Below are 17,580 nucleotides of genomic sequence, written 5' to 3'. Positions count from 1 at the left end.
AGATGACTGCAGTGATCAACACATCCTGCCAGTGGTTCTAAACCAAGATTAATTAAACTAATTTATATTATGTTATATTAAAATAATGCAAAAATAAAAAAGGTTACCCCCTCCCCTCCTCTGAAAAAATTATTATAAATTTTAAAATATAATAATAACACATTTGAAAGCCCCTTCTGTAATATCTGTTCCCAACCATACTTAAGTCAAACTATACACATATTTTTATGACAGTAAATAAAAACATATTTTTTACTTAAGAAGTTGCAATCATCCATTTTTAAAAATGTAACTCCTAGCCACAGGTACAGTAATTGACCTAACACACACACACATACACACACACATAATTTATATATATATATATATAAAACATGTTTATTGCAAGGTCAAATGTCTTATGGTAACAATTATTTATTTATAAATTAATCTGTAAAGTTTTGGCTTTTGTTGTAGTTTAACTTTAGAAAAGTGTGAGAAACAGCTAGAAAATATGTTGCCTCAAATCTAAAGTGTAACTGTGTTAATTTATCTACTGTCCAGTAGATGGGGCAATAAAGAAGTCCACTGAATTTGCCACTAAAGCGCCTGTCCAGTTTTGTATCCGAATAGATGACGTATGGATAGGGATGCCTCGCCCCTGAAATGAAATGTCCAATAGTGCTCTGAGTTTTTAATGCTGACTTTCCAAGCAATCAATTTGATTGGATGTGGCATATAGAGTGGGCGGAGTGCGGAATAAAACCTTATATATACGTTGTGCTCTCAAGATTAGCTTACAATTGACAAACACATAGTAGAAACCTATTACACGGTGGGTTGGAGCAACGGCGTGAACGCTGGCGCCTCACGGCTAGTAACGGGGTAAGATGAAACCCTTTCCTCTGCCTATGAAATGATTCTGAGAACTCTTTTTGAGCGAATAAACTCCAGCCCATCACTTTCTAAATGCAACCACATGCAGCTCAGAGGTAGGTTACTCGGTCAGCTTGATTAAAACGGCTACTGATAGCTTGTGAACTAATACTAAACAGATTGTAAACATGCATAAGAATTGTCAGTTGATATTACTCGATTTTAATAGCAAATTAATATATTTGTTCCATGCCATATTTCTGACTGCTGACTTTTGAAATATGAAGAAAAAAAAAAAAAACTAAATAATAATAATAATAATAATAATGGAGAAATTGTATTCGAGCTTTTCTCCTCTCTCGTAGTCATCTCTATCTCTGAGACTCCAGATTATCTGTTTCCCTGGAAGAGTGTCTGAGCTCATATTAATGCTGTTTTTATCTCCTTGTGTATGCAGGAGTCATCTGTTGCACGACCACCTTGAGGTGATCAGATCAGAGGTGATAAATATTTGATTTAAAAGAGCCACTGCACTGATTTAGGCACCAAACTGAACTTCATCATCTAACCATTTGAAAACATGGTGCAAAACAAAATCTCGGAGGTCACAGGATTCCATCGCTCCTTCAAGGTTGGTTACTTGCTATTCTGACAGAAAATGGTTTAATGGCCTGAATGAATGTAAAATGGCAGACTTTAATTTGTAACACTTGGCAGAAATGTTCCTGTCTTCCTGTTCCCAGGGGCAAAATCCTTTCAAGACTGATGAATTCATAGATTCAGAATCATCCTTCAAGTTAGACCTCTCCTCAAGGCCTGGTACAGCTATTTTGCCTCCTGTTTCATTAATATTGACAGTTATTGTCATTCTTAATGGTTGACGTATACTGAGGAGGTAGAGATAAGAGATATCACCTCAAGAACTCATTCTGTGTTAGGCAAAGTTCATAGATTAGAGGGATGAACTTGCCACACATTGTTTATCTTAACTGTTTTTTTGTTTTGTTTTTTAAAGACATGCCATCCAGCAAGCCCATCGATATCCCTGATGCCAAGAAAAGAAATAAGAAGAAAAAAAGATGCAGAGCCACTGACAGTTTCTCTGGACGTTTTGAAGGCAGGCTTTATTTGTGTGTTTTGTAAATTCTGGAGCCCGGAGTTGAGCTTCACTGCCTGTAGAAAAAATGATAAATTATATTTTCCCTCTTCTTTACAGATGTTTACAAACTGCAAAATGAGGTTCTTGGAGAAGGGGCTTATGCTGTTGTACAGACCTGCATCAATCTGATCACCAATAAAGAATATGCAGTTAAGGCAAGTATCAGCACCCTTTTTTTTAGTGTTAATGTTAAAACGGCACATTGCTAAACTAATTATCATTGTTCATGTGGCTATCAAACAATTAGTCTTATCTATGTACAGGTTAAACTCCAGTTACAAAGCAAAATACCCTCCTCATATGATTATTGCTGTGATTTTGCTATCGCAATACCAGATTGTAGCCAGATCAGGCTTATGGTAGTTGCCGAAGTGTGTTAAATGATCTGAGCTGATCTTGTGATGTCACTGACTCATGACACACTGATGTTTTAAACCAAGTTAATGTTTTGAGTGAGTGAGCAATGCATAGATAATGTGCTTAAAACCAATGAGAAAATAAAGCTTAAAGGAGGAAGCAAATCAAAAGGCTTGTGTTAAGATGTATGTATGCATGTAGTCAAATAACTGTCTTTTAGAGTGTATTCTGCTACAAAAGTTGCATCTAAATCTAGGTAACTTTGGATTGCAGGTGCACATTGTTAGTATCTTTACTTAAATTTGCATTTACTTATGAACACTCCACAAGATGTGTTTGACACTTGGTGTATGTATTGAGGCAAGCAAATTTTGGCTCTGAGTTATGTGTCCTGCCTTCAATGTAGTGTTACATAAGAATATGAGGGAGGTTATGCTGGAACAGATGGCTCCGTATCAGTGTTTCAGGTTTCAGCCCTCATCAGGAAATACCGGACACTAGCTTTGATTCACGGTTGTTTGAGCTGTGTTCTTATATGCTGTTTTGTTTGTGTACTTCTCTCTGGAACATTGGCCTTCCAGCTACTGTCCTGCTGCAGCTGTGAAACAAAAATAAATGACTATAGTGCCTGTTCAGCAGAGAAACTTCCTCTTTTCAATTGTTATTGTGTAGCAGGACATGTAATCTTTGAAAAAGCAGAGTGGTTCCTCTCGTTACATCTGTTTGACCTCTAGTAGATGGAAAGGTAATATTATGGAATCGGAGGGTACTAAATAAAGCATGTGCAGGACATTCATGTGGCATTTCATAGGAAATGTTCTGTAACTTACCAAAGGAAACACAAAATTGAAAACCGCAGGTTCTCCACATGGCTGATGTCATGGATTATTGTTAAATTCATATTAGCTGGTGCTCTTCTGGAAGTTGGAGAAAGTTTGTAGTTTCCCTGTTGATCATTTGTAATTTGCATCCGATTTGATGTAAATTGGGGTGAAAAGTTTGGAAATGGGGGCAGCACATCTTGAGAGGACAAGCCCTACAGAAATATACACTACCATTCAAAAGTCTGGGGTCAGCAAGTATTTCTTTTTCAAACAACATCAACAACAAAAAAGTTCTGCAAGGATGCACTAAATTGATTAAAAAGTGACTGTTAAACATTTATAATGTTACAAAATGTTTGTTAAAAATGAATGCTGTTCAAAAAAATTGTTTACTTTCTAATCATAGAATCCTGAAAAATCATGAATTTCCATTTAAAGTATTACTCAGCAGAACAGTTTTCAACAATGATGATGATATGTTTCTTGAACAGCAAATCATCATATTAGAATTATTTCTTAAGGATCATGTGACCCTAAAGACTGGAGTAATGATCCTGAAAATTCGGCTTTGCATCACAGGAATGACATATTTAAAAATATATTCAAATTTATTTTTGAACAAATGAATGCAAAACTTTTTTTGCTTTTTAAAAAACAAAACAAAACAAAAAAACCTTACCAACCTCCCCATACTTTTGTATGGCAATGTAAAATTCAATAGACTGTGTTTTATGTGATTGAAGCAGTACTATCTAAATTAACTGCTATACCCCACTTATCACAACATTCCCAGTTGCCGATGGCCTAGTGATGGATCTCCACCTAGTAAACAAAACCAGGTGGCATGATTTGATTTTAAGGATTTTCATCATCTTTTATGGTGCATTCTCCTAGGAAGTTCGTATTTACGAGTTGGGAAGTCCTGTTTACGACGTCTGGTGCATTCAAATGCCTTTCGTCAGAGCAAGATGGCTGTGTACCATCTTTTAATTAAAGCTGCAGTCTGTAACTATTTTTGGTTAAAAATGATCCAAAATCAATTTGAGCAAGTACATAACCAGCCAGTGTTCAAAACTATCTCCTTACCTTAGCCCGATTCACAACCGTAAACTTGTAGTAATATTTTATAATAAATCGATACTGGCGGATTTCCACAGGAATGCAGCCATTCGTCTTTGCGTCATTACGTCACATCTGTAAACAGAAAGAAAGGAATCTCTGCATATATGATGCTGCTGGTAGCGGATCATTTATAGCCTTTTCTCACAGCAGTTGTAATTAATAATAATAATAATAATAATAATTATAATTATAATTATAATTATAATTATAATAATAATTATAATATAATTATAATATAATTATAATATTAATAATAATATTAATAATAATAATAAAAATAATAATAATAAAAATAATAATAATAAAAATAATAATAATAAAAATAATAATAATAATAATAAAAATAATTAATAATAATAATAAATAATAATAATATCATTTTTATGGTGGATTGTAATCCAGAAAGGTCCAAATGACAATCATCAGTGACAACTGGAGATTCAGCTGTGGTCAAAAAGCAAAAGACTTCAGAATGTGGCTACAGAAATTGAAATCTATTGGTAACGCTAATACACACTAAATGCACATTTTCATGCAATGCTTTTGTTAACCTTAACAATTTGAGAAAGTAGAACAACAATAATTTGCACGGTTTGATGCGACATAAGCTAAGCAAACGTTAGATTTAATCACCATTAGCAGCGCAATTTGTGATGCTTTTTCCCTCAGTTGGTTAGAACAAAAGTGGCAGACGTATTACTTGTTCGGATGACCTTTTCCAGTGAAATTTCCTACTACAATCTGTGATTACGAAGTACAGTATTCACAACGGTATGGTGACTGATAGCAAACATTAGATTCATCCGCGCTGAGGAGCCGTATCGATGCACAATGGGTCTCATTCATGAATCACGAGCAGAACGGATTTTTGTGTAAATCGTGTGTAAAGTGGTTCTGGCGTAAATTTTCGGATTCATTAAAATGTTTGTATTTTCCAAATGTTAGTTGGTACGAAAGAAATCTACACCTGCTCCCAGCCACGCGTAAATGGTGCGTTTAACATTCAAACGTTTTGGTCATTAAAAAGGCTGCTTTTTAATTCACCTTAATAAGGTACATATTTACACAGCATTTTGAAAAACATATTATATATAGTAATTACATACGTTTTTTCTTTTTAATTTTATTGTGAGAGCCACTAATAGCATCTGAAAACGGAGCACTTTAATCAAATAATGGATTGATTTCAATACGGTTGGGCAAACTAATGGCCCCTTATTTGTTATGGAAATTGTTTCCTATAAAATGTCCAAAATCCTTCGTTTGGTGTCATAATATGATGCCCATATTGTCAGTCGGATTTAATGGGCGGGATTTATGGTAATTGAGAATGAGCGTGTACGCGCGTCCCATTTACGACTGATTGGAATTCATTAACACACACATTTCACTAACACTTCTGACGTTTACAAAGTATTTGTGAATCAGGAGAAGAGTTTTCGGGAAGGTCTCTTTACGCGCAAATCACTCACATATTTACTCGTATATTTATGAATGTTTCATGAATGAGACCCAATGCACGTAAAGATGATGATTATGCATATAACTGCAATTGCAGGTTTCAAACAGAGATGGCGACGAAGAGGCAAATCTTATGGACCGCAGCTTTAACTAAACAAAAATACAGCATGGTTTTTAAACTATATAGAAAATGAAGAACAAAGAATGTGCATCAGGTGTTTTGCTTTACATATATTGTTATATTACAATGGTATTTTGTGCAGGCAATTAGCTTATTTTGTTGTAAATAAAAAAGCCTGGCAATGTCACTGCTAAATACCTAATAAGAATTGTGGTATTCTGCCATTCTCAGTGACATGCCACTTAAAGAAGACCCAGTTTCCCACTACTATGTATGACTTTGTGGTAGCGTTTATGTGCATTCAACTCGTAAGTACAATCTTTATGACATGACTTGAACGCAACATTAGTAAACCCTTTGTTTGTGATTAAGAACATGCCACTACGTTGTACATTACATATGCCCTGGGTGCCCTGAATGTTGTGAAACCTGATCATCCGTCTAGTCTGCTGGCTTGTAAAGCCTGATGACCATGTGGTGACCTGCTGAATCAGTGGTCTGAGATGTTCTTTTGTAGACGAGCAGTGGCGTGTCATCTGTGTGCTTGCTAATCTCCCACACATGCTGTGCGTGGGTGATCCACAAAAGGACACGCAGATCTGTTGCCTCAAGCTGAATACTGAGATGTCTTGAGTTTTACCACTTAAAAGCAAATGTGTACTTAAAGGGCTGTCTCCAGGTAGCAAAAGAGCCCATCAAAACAGACTCATTGTGTTCTGACCTTGAATTGCAGAATTATGTGTCCTTCCTTGGGTTTGTATTAGGTAATTAAGATGTTGTTTCAATGTTATACAGATAATTGAGAAGAGGCCGGGCCACAGTCGGAGCCGTGTCTTCAGGGAGGTGGAAATGCTCTACCAGTGTCAGGGCCACAGGTATGGAAAGCTCTGTGTGAGACTATTGGTCCTTTCTGATACCTTGTTTAGTGGGTAAAAATGAATCCAAGATGGTGGACAAGGGGAGAGGAACTTCATTAATACTGTTTGTAAACTAATGTGTTAATTAAATAGTTTGAATGTAATTAAAGTGGATTACTTTTACCTGAAGTTGTGTATCTTTTATTCTTCGAGTATTATGCAGTTAGCTTAGCAACATGCTAATGGCAAACTATAAAAATCAATTGTGGGTTGAGTCTTATGACTGTTAAGATGCTGCTGTAGAAAGTGGCTGCCTACATAGACCTTGCAATACTGCTAACTAGGTTTTGGGACAACTTGTGAAGCTCATTAAGAATCCTTTAAGAGAACATGTTACAATGCCTAATGTTGTTATAATTTATCACAGAAACATTTTGGAACTGGTGGAATACTTTGAGGAAGAGGACAAATTTTATTTGGTTTTTGAAAAACTGAGAGGCGGTAAGTGGTGTGTGGGTTTATTAAATGTTTTTTATAATATAATATATAATATAATATAATATATTTTTTCTTGAGCACCAAGTCATCATATTAGAATTATTTCTGAAGGATCATGAGAAGATGAGAACTTTGAACTTTTTGATAATCTAAATTATTAGCAATCTTCATGCATTTATTTATTTTCTCAGGTTCTATCTTGACTCACATACACAGAAGACAACACTTCAATGAACAGGAAGCCAGCATAGTGGTGCAGGACATCGCCAGTGCTCTGAACTTCCTGCATAACAAAGGTTGAGACCTTTATTATTGATGCATACAGTGTCTTTATGCAGTCTATATATTACCAACATAGATTATTCATTATGTCTTCTACTTGTTCTAGGGATGGCGCATCGAGACCTAAAGCCAGAGAACATCCTCTGTGAGCATAGTGACAGGGTGAGTCTCTCTCTGTAAATGAGGAGACATGAGACATCTGAGGAGAACACACATGCACTGCATTTCTGAGCAGATTTTTGACGAATCTGTTGGGTACAGTAACATTTTGTGCTGTCTTTTTTTTTCTTTTTTTTTTCTCTTTTCTTTTTTCTCTTTTTGAACTGTTGAACAAGACATGAATTGACCCCGGTTTAGGAGTACTCAATGCAACACTCTTCTTAACTTGCTTTTTCTTTTTCTTTTCTGTAGATTTCTCCAGTGAAGATCTGTGATTTTGATTTGGGTAGTGGGATCAAACTGAATAGTGACCGCTCTCCCATCTCCACCCCTGAACTTTTGACTCCGGTGAGTTTAACCCAGGAGGATATTAGCTGCTTTGTTCTGTAATGCTGTTAAAGTGTTTGAAATTGTTAAAACATGACTAAAAGAGCTATAGGACAGGTGATTGCAGGACAGGCCTAGGGAAAAGTAGCCAGAAAGCCAATTTAAGAGGTCAATATTTGTTCATCTTCGGTACACAAATTAAGATCTTTTTGAGTAAATCCGAGAGGTTTCTGTCCCTCCATAGAGATCCAGCGTGACTACCACTCCAAGGTCCAGAAAGATAGGAAATACATAATTTAAGTACTCCATGTGACTCCAGTGGTTTAATCCCAATTTTATGAAGTGACGCGAGTGCTTTGTTTGCACAAAAAAAACATAATTTACCACTCTACTTACAGTATTGATCTGCAATGCTCATTCACAAGAGCACAAACAAAGCACTCATGTCGCTTCATAAAATTGAGTTTAACCCACTTGACTCACATGGGGTACTTTTTTTTTTTTTTTTTTTTTTTTTTTTTTTGGTACCTTTCTGGATCTTGGAGTGGTAGTTGGATATCTATGGAGAAACAGAAACCTCTCACACTTCATCAAAAATATTTTAATTTGTCTTGCAAAGATGAACGAAGGTCTTACAGATGTGGAACGACATGAGGGTAAGGAATAAATGACAGCATTTTTGAGAATTTGTGTGAACTAACCCTTTAAAGGTTGTGAGGACTTCACATTTATGTAGCATTTGATAACTTGCAAACACCCACAAACTGAACTTATTTCCATATGAACACTGTCACCTACATTTCATTTGGTCTTAGTGTACATAAATCAAGTCACTAAAAGTAGCCAGTGTTTTAAATGCCATTTTTATTGCCAATTCACTGTCCTTGATATCAAAATATGAACAGCAGAGATAAAGGTTATTGCTTTAAAGCTACAGCCAATAAACCTTCAAGTGATCGCCTCCAGTAACTGAGTTTTGTGAGGTTTCCACATCTGTTTTGATGTGAAGTGTTACCATAGGTCACACAATTATGTCAAGATTACAGATCAAGGAATAGTAGACCTAAAGTAGTTTTATTGCCTCTGAGTCTGAAGGGAACAGGCAAAGGTCTTCTAATGTGAACACCTTCATGTACAGAGAACATAAACAAAATTCCTCATGGAGGTCTTTTCACCCATATCTCCCTCTTCCCACCACACCCTGGGGTTTTCAGACACTTTCTGAAGCACTCAGACTGGGTTACTACAGGCTTGTGGTTTTGTACAGTCTATTCTTCCTGATGTTTACAACTGGAACAGGGTGGGACAACTTGGATGGTGTACCCTTTCCATATACTATACATATAATTCGATCATAACTGCACCAGGATGTTCAAGAACAGATCCATGGCATAGTTCTACATGGCTTTTTACTTTTGTTCACAATAACTCATTTGAAATGACTTTTCCCTCTGAGCATACCAGGTGAAAAGCCTAGTTCCCCCAAAAATGAAAATTTAACTCGTCTTGTTCCAAAACCTTAACTTTCGTTCATCTTCAAAACACAAATGGAGATGTTTTAATGAAACCTGAGCTTTCTGTCCCTCCATTTAAAGTTATTCCACTAAAATTTGACGCTTCGAAAAGTTCATAAACTCATCTTAAAAGCAATCCTTATGAGATCAAACAGTATAATCCAAGTCTTCTGAAGAGGCATTATAACTTCATATGATTAACCAATTTAATTTAAGCTTTTGTTCATACATAAAATCTGGTCAACAGAACCTCAAACATGCTTGAACAAAAGTCTTATGGGTATAAGTATTTGATAACAATTTTCATTTTTGTGTGGACTATCCCTTTTGAATACTGTGGTTGATTTTCCCCTTAACTCTTTTTGTTGCATTTTTCACCCACAGCTGTGGTTTTACTTGCTAGAATAGTGACCAGGGAAAGTCCCTGGTTTTGCCAGAGCTTAAGTCCTCTTGCCATGAAAACATTCCATTCATAAACCATCTGAGAACATACAGTTATTGAGACTGATGTAATGCCAGCGCTAACTAACAGTGGTTGAGGTCACTGATATAAACAAGATGACTTATCTTTGTGTACATCACTTGCTAATCCTAACTCTGTAGCCTACATGTTGTCTGGAAACGCTTGTTTTTCCTTTTTAATGATGGGAGGAAGTGGGTGGGGCTGCTCATAAGCAACAGACTGCTTTCTGTGACACTCCTAAGATTCCTCTTGCACAGAGGAGCATTATGTAAGAGCCCAGTCATGCTGAAAGCAGAATCAGCTGGGCAATAAACTGACAATTGGGGATCACTGCTGGACTCTCGGTTTGTTGAATCACAGTGCACCACTGTGTCCCTAGTGAAAGGGGTCCAATTGCACTTCCACTATCAGGTGATCTTATTAGCTTCAATTGTTTTAACCAATAGCTTCTACTTTTGATTACAAAGGCATTGTGTCATAAAATCAACTGGCCAAACCTCTTATGGAAAAAGCACACGGTCACATTTATCACAGCACACAAGTTTTGTCAGTTATCTCGTTTCCTTGAAAGTGATGCCCCTGACAGATTTAGAGAGCTCTGATGGTTTGAGGGAACATGGAGTGTGCTTGTGAGGTTACCAAGGCTTGGGCTTAGATTTGTCAGGGTCAGAGGGAAGGCAGTACAGCCATATATTTAGGATATTTCAGGACACGTAGTCTCCTTCCCCTCGGTCTGCACAAAACATCGGCATAATAGCCGCAGCTTCCTCCGTTTGCATCAGTGAATCATGCAGTAGTTGTGTAACAAATATTTATTTATTTATTTTTTTTAACCAGACCGCTGCACTTCCATAAAAATAAACCAGTCTGCTTGTCCCGCTAAACTGCTAACCTCCTCAGTGTTTTTGTCTGTTGCATTAATTATTAGTGCACCATTCAGGGTGTCCATTTGTATGTGTGTTATGTAACACTCAAGCAGGTTTGGGACTTGTTTATCCCCAGCCGGTGTAGAGCAGCTTAAATCCTTTTTCTTTTTTTCCCCCTCGAGCAGCAACCTTTTGGCCTAGTTTCCACATGACGCAGTGCAGACAGCAGCCTGTGGTCCCTGCTGGAACAGTTGTCCGCTGACGCTCCCAGGTCTGAATTGGATCAGGCCACCCCAGCTTAACTCAGAACAATGAACTTGATAATGCCTCTGCAGGTGCAGCTCCTTGTTCACCATTCATTCATTCAGTTAGTCATTGAACATTTCGTCAACACACAGGCTCTGTCAATGACTCCATTCACTGTTTGAATAAAGGTGATTTATTCCATGAAAAGACCTTAAGTCCTCTGTTAGCCTCCTTTTTGTGCTTGTAGACAGACCTATGAGAGAAAGGTGAAGCTTTGCAGGAAACCTCCAGACACCAATGTACTGTGCTGCTATATTATTTCTCCCCCTGCCCCCTTTTTTATTTTTTATGTTAGGAAGGGAGATTTTCATCTCCCTCTTTTTTTTAAGTGTTTGTCTATTTGTTTTTAAAAGTTGTTGAACTTGTATTATGAGAATGTGAGTCCCCCCCCCCCCCTTTTTTTGGGTCCTCAATAAGTGCCAATTTACAGACCAAAGGCTCAAATTCTTCAAAAATACTACTCATTACTGTTGTTCCATATTTGTTGTCTATAATGACTAGACACTTTTAATGTTTGGTTTTTCTCATATATATAATGTCACCAGCAAATATGGCGATTAAACCAGGAACAAAACCAAGTGCTCCTACAAAGAAAAGCCTATCATTGAGGATTTTTATTTATTTTATTTATTTTTTTAAGTTGGCGGTCTCTTACATTTTACAGTAAGACTTTCTTGAAATGCTTTTTTTTTTCTTTTTTTTTTTTTTTTATTGAAACCACCTTGGATGGAATATGCTGAGTTTAATCTTTCCTTCTGAGAAATCTTTCCTTCTGTGAAAGCAAACAGGAGAGGCCTAGCTGAGGGAGTGCTGACAGATCTGACAAATGATAGCTCTTGGTTGATTTGTTACCATACATCAGAACTTGTTGTCCAAACTAGGGACACTCTGATGGGATGTAGTAATGAGTGTATATGTTGTAAACATGAAGTGAAACCAGAACTTGCGAGTGAATTGTTCCCCTGTGCTCTACCCAATAGTGTATTTGTGGCATTTAAAAACCATGTGGGAGATTTATGGACTTTCCTTTGTATGTCTGAGGACTTTTATAGTATGTACTATAGTTTGTTTTATTCCTACAGTGTGGCTCAGCTGAATACATGGCCCCTGAGGTTGTGGAAGCCTTTAATGAAGAAGCTAGCATCTACGATAAGCGCTGTGACCTGTGGAGCCTCGGCGTCATCCTCTACATCATGCTGAGTGGATACCCGCCCTTTGTGGGTCGCTGTGGAACAGACTGCGGTTGGGATTGGGGAGAGCCCTGCCAAGCCTGCCAGGTACAGTACACATCTAGTTTTCTGGGAAATCATTCAGTATCAAAAGTACAGAAAGTTAAAAACTTTCCAAAGAATTGTAGTATGAAAGACCCACTAGGACCTGGTCTAGCCATCTTGTTTCAGGGATTGGCCTGGGGAAAGTTATTTATTTTATGTTTTAACTTTCTATTAGTTTGGCTAGTAGTTTTTGCAGTGGTATCGTAACTATATATATATATATATATATATCTTGTTACGATACCACTGCAAAAACTACTAGCCAAACTAATAGAAAGTTAAAACATAAAATAAATAACTTTCCCCAGGCCAATCCCTGAAACATATATATAATATATGAATTGCTCAATTTATTGATTGAGTTGCTATATTAATCAATAAATAGTTATTTTTGTGGCAGCAAAAATGAAAATCTGAACCACTGTCCTGACCAGACCAGTAGAAAAAAAAAATCCCTGATAAGTGATACTACTTCAGATTGGACTTTTAATACTATTCATCACAATGCATCCACAGAGCATGCTGTTTGAGAGTATTCAGGAAGGCAAATACGAGTTTCCAGAGAAGGACTGGGCACACATATCCCCTGCAGCCAAAGACCTCATCACCAAGCTTTTGGTGCGGGATGCCAAAGACCGCCTCAGTGCCGCTCAAGTGCTGCAGCACCCATGGGTTAAAGGGGTATGTCCATTCCCACCAATCTCTAGGACTCTGGTGACGTTATTGAACCTAGTTAACATATATTTGCTTCTCTGACTTGTAAATTGTTTAGTGACCCATTTCTGTTGTCCTTCATTTTAGTGTGCACCAAACACTGTGTCTGCATCTATACTACATCAGAGGTGGGTAAAGTGCTCTAAATTTGAAATGCGTGAGTAATGGTATACTGTTAGCGAACATCCCAATGTCTCCCACATATGTAAATGTGTGCTACGCACTTTCTTCTCAATAACAAACACAACAAAAATGACTGTTGATTTAAAAACGCTTCAATTTGGCCAAGTCACGTCATGTTTATAAAGCAATCTATTGTATAAAGTGCTTTATGTTAAATACAGTAAAGCTGCTTTCTTTAAAGTGTGTGCATGTCACTTTTATTAGAAGCAGATAATTAATATTCATGCTGTCCTGGCTATCAATGTCCTTTCTCCAGGGGCGGTAGTGCTCAGGACCTGACGTTCTTTGCAGGGCAGGCCGTAGCCATGAACCGGCAGCTGGCTGAGAGGGAAGAAAGCGAGGAGCAGGAGCAGCAACAGCTAGAGAAGGAGCTCTCCTCCCCCCATCTCCTCTCCAGCAGCTCCGGTTCCATGCTGCTGTCCCCTCCCTCCAGGTCCAAGCTGGCCTGCCGCAGGAAGACCGCAGGCAGCCAGCACCGAGGGCCGGTGTGTGCTGCTGAACTGCGCCAGCTCCTCGCTCCACTTGTGATTGTGGGCGACTGTGCCTGATCTTTACCACCTTCTCCAGCCTCTGGTCACCCCTGATGAACTTTATCAGAATCTTCAACATGGCAGTGATTGACCTCTGACCTCTCTGCCTAATTACTTTGTTGGAAGGACTCATGTAGCACTTGAAGCACCTCAAAGGCCCTGTGCAGTTTTGATTGGATAAATAGGCTGTTGTGGCTGGAAAAAGACTTGTTGACGTCTGAAAGTCCCTGGAATCTGTCAGTATAAAAAAATGTTTACGAAAAGCACGAGAATCAAAGGACTCAAGCTGCTTCCATTCATCTAAAGCTGGACCCCTCATAAGCCATTTAATTTCGAAGCATCAGAAAAAACTCTTGCTGTTTGCACACACGGGACCCCCAGCAACTGAATCATTTGTACTTATGCAGTCTTGCAGACTTATATTTTTTCTTCACAAAGTCACACAGTGATAATGATGGCAGACTGTGAATATGTATTTTAGCAGCAACTGTTGCTGGGACTTGAGTGGCAAATTAATTCATTCAAGTTATTCAGGGCAGAAATTGCAGCCATGTTGTGCAGGGTTCTCTATCCTTTTATTTATCAAGGACCTCATTTACAAATTTCAGTCCACTGTGTTACTGTAAAAACACTTGTTTTCTGCCAAAAGCAAATCTGAGCAGTGTTTTCAGTAGAAACCTCAGGATCTCTCTCTGAATGAACAACCAAAGCAGATTTTAAAGCTGAAAGACCCATTATGTTAATTCATTGGTGTTTTACATGTCCTGTCCTTGCACTGGAAAGTTTAGCTTCTTTCAGGGAGATGGCACAACTTCTGTACTTGGCCTCTCAGGAAAACAGGAATTGGTTGCACAATCATATTTCCACCCCCTTTTCATTTCCTCCCCTTTTGACCTGAAATGTCATGCCATGCCATGGGGGTTTTGAGGATTTGACAGAGGTGAATTTTCAAGGCTCTGCAGCAAATTCTGAGGAAGTCTCTAGCATTTGCATTTCCAGCTCCTTGTTCACCATTCATTCATTCAGTTAGTCATTGAACATTTCGTCAACACACAGGCTCTGTCAATGACTCCATTCACTGTTTGAATAAAGGTGATTTTTCCAAGAAAAGACCTTAAGTCCTCTGTTAGCCTCCTTTTTGTGCTTGTAGACAGACCTATGAGAGAAAGGTGAAGCTTTGCAGGAAACCTCCAGACACCAATGTACTGTGCTGCTATATTATTTCTCCCCCTGCCCCCTTTTTTATTTTTTATGTTAGGAAGGGAGATTTTCATCTCCCTCTTTTTTTTAAGTGTTTGTCTATTTGTTTTTAAAAGTTGTTGAACTTGTATTATGAGAATGTGAGTCCCCCCCCCTTTTTTTGGGTCCTCAATAAGTGCCAATTTACAGACCAAAGGCTCAAATTCTTCAAAAATACTACTCATTACTGTTGTTCCATATTTGTTGTCTATAATGACTAGACACTTTTAATGTTTGGTTTTTCTCATATATATAATGTCACCAGCAAATATGGCGATTAAACCAGGAACAAAACCAAGTGCTCCTACAAAGAAAAGCCTATCATTGAGGATTTTTATTTATTTATTTTTTTTTTTTTTTAAGTTGGCGGTCTCTTACATTTTACAGTAAGACTTTCTTGAAATGCTTTTTTTTTTTTTCTTTTTTTTTTTTTTTATTGAAACCACCTTGGATGGAATATGCTGAGTTTAATCTTTCCTTCTGAGAAAGATCTCATTTTTTGTTTTTTGTTTTTATTTTATTTGGCATTGCATTTTCATAGATGCCCCTCTACACTCATTTTATTGACCAGTGGTGTAGCTTTCATGTTTTTTCATGTATTTTCATGTGGTTGTACCTTTTTTTGTTTTTCACCTGACCCAGGGGGGCCAAAATAAAAAAAAAAACAAAAAAAAAAACATGGAAAAATGTTCAACTAGAGTTGTTACTTTTATTTATGTGGGGCTTTTTTGTTGTTTTGTTTTGTTCTTGTAAAAACACTCTCATAATTGGCTACCTAAGCTCAGGGGATTATTATTTTAGGATGGAAAAACAAACTGCATACATAGTTCATTTAAATTGTGAACATCTGCGTCTGTAAATATGCTTTAATAATAACAGGGATGCAAATGGGTAAGGGGGAGAACATTGCACAGGCAGGGGCATGCTGTGCACAGGATTTTTTTATTTTTTTTTTTTAAGTTTTGCTTTTGTATTTATTACCCTATATTTCCAAAACTGAAATTTTTCACGAAAAAATTAACCTACTGCAACATTTTACAAAAATCAACATTTGGTTAAAACCTCATGTTATAAAAGATGTAGTGTTACGCAGGATATTTAAGACAATATTGGCTGATTGGACTGCAATACTGTTTGCCACATCTCAGACCGCATATACATAAAATATTACCCATTATACACAGTTTTTAAAAGTAAAGTGTAAAGGAAACACTGTACAGTACTAATTGAAACAACCAGTTCTTTATTTACCCTTGTACCCACCCCAACCATAAAATCACTTTCTCATTGGATTTATGCAAATCTCATAGGTGACCTATTTTGATCTCAAAAAGGTGAGTTCTCACTGAAAGGTGAGGAGTTTGCACCCATGTAATCAGCTTATTTTTATCCTCCCCTATTTCAGATACAGACAGACCAGGCCTATTATCTTGTGCTGTGGAATGTACCTTGAACTTTTTAAATGACTCTTTCAAAAATTAAAATGTTATAATTCACACAAATTACTTGTTCTCATTTGTCTCTCACAAACATCATTGAACTTTTGTCCTTTGTGTAGACACACTCAGAGGTCATTTTTACATCACAACTTTAATAAACACTTCAGTATGCCATAACATGTATTTCATATGCCAGTTACTAGTCTCTATTGTGAATAGACTTGTACTAATCACATGGATGACGTTGCCATAACCGCTTATATTTGTGAATGCTTACAGCCTGCATATCACCGAGTCCTTCACCTAGAAAAACATGAAGAGCTATTTCTGTATAATGGTGTGTGTGTGTGGTTTTTTTTACTGTTTGGGGAAATATGTAGGCCTAACTGTAATGCTTCTTAGTGTTTTTCTTTATTTTCAGTGGTGATTTACATTTAATGGAGTATTTTTAACAAAAAATATTTTTTTTTCTCTTTCTCTAAGCATAAATTAAAGGTAGTTTCTGATACTGCAGGCCAATACTGCAGAATGTCTATTTAATTAGTTTAAACTTCGTTTAAAGGGCTAAATGGATGAGTTACATTGTGTCAGAATACCTTAAAAAAAAAAAAAAAGTAAAAATATAAAAAATTATGGCTGACCTTTTTTTTGTGTGTGTGTATTTACAAGCATTTCTAAATAAATTCTTTGATCTGACAGATGCAAGTTCTTCTAATCGTGATAACTGATTTCTGGGTAATTTGGTTCTTCAAACGAATTGGCAGATTTGATTAAAATATCTGGATTAAGTTGTCTGAAATTACTGCGCGTTCTTGTGATCTTTAGAAAGGGCACAAATATAGATACTCACAACTTGAGGAATTTCTAAATAAACACCGATAAATAAAATGCCTAATTATTTCCATTATTTCACAATTTCTATTATTTGTCTTGGCTTTACATTTTTATTTCAATGTTGTTAGCAATTTATTTTATTTTAACAGTGAAACAGATTTGTCACGTGACAGCATTAATTACATTTTCTTATGAG

The 17,580-nt window shown here is 37.0% G+C and overlaps 1 protein-coding gene across 1 annotated transcript; it reads left to right on the top strand.

Annotated features, from left to right (window-relative positions):
* The first annotated feature begins 799 nt into the window (after nt 1-799).
* On the top strand, nt 800-16,889 carry mknk2a (MAPK interacting serine/threonine kinase 2a). Its single transcript, XM_067362953.1, has 14 exons — nt 800-971; nt 1,313-1,486; nt 1,599-1,674; nt 1,871-1,972; nt 2,072-2,169; nt 6,695-6,774; nt 7,184-7,257; nt 7,446-7,550; nt 7,643-7,698; nt 7,948-8,043; nt 12,254-12,448; nt 12,962-13,126; nt 13,247-13,287; nt 13,599-16,889. Exons 2-14 carry the CDS (start codon nt 1,436-1,438, stop codon nt 13,888-13,890), a joined length of 1,431 nt encoding a protein of 476 aa, XP_067219054.1. The 5' UTR covers nt 800-971; nt 1,313-1,435; the 3' UTR covers nt 13,891-16,889.
* The last annotated feature ends 691 nt before the right edge of the window (nt 16,890-17,580 follow it).

This window comes from Chanodichthys erythropterus, chromosome 16, assembly GCF_024489055.1.
Source record: "Chanodichthys erythropterus isolate Z2021 chromosome 16, ASM2448905v1, whole genome shotgun sequence".
Taxonomy (NCBI): Eukaryota; Metazoa; Chordata; class Actinopteri; order Cypriniformes; family Xenocyprididae; genus Chanodichthys; species Chanodichthys erythropterus.
Note: the sequence above shows the minus strand (reverse complement) of the source record. Positions and strands in the feature narration are given on the sequence as shown.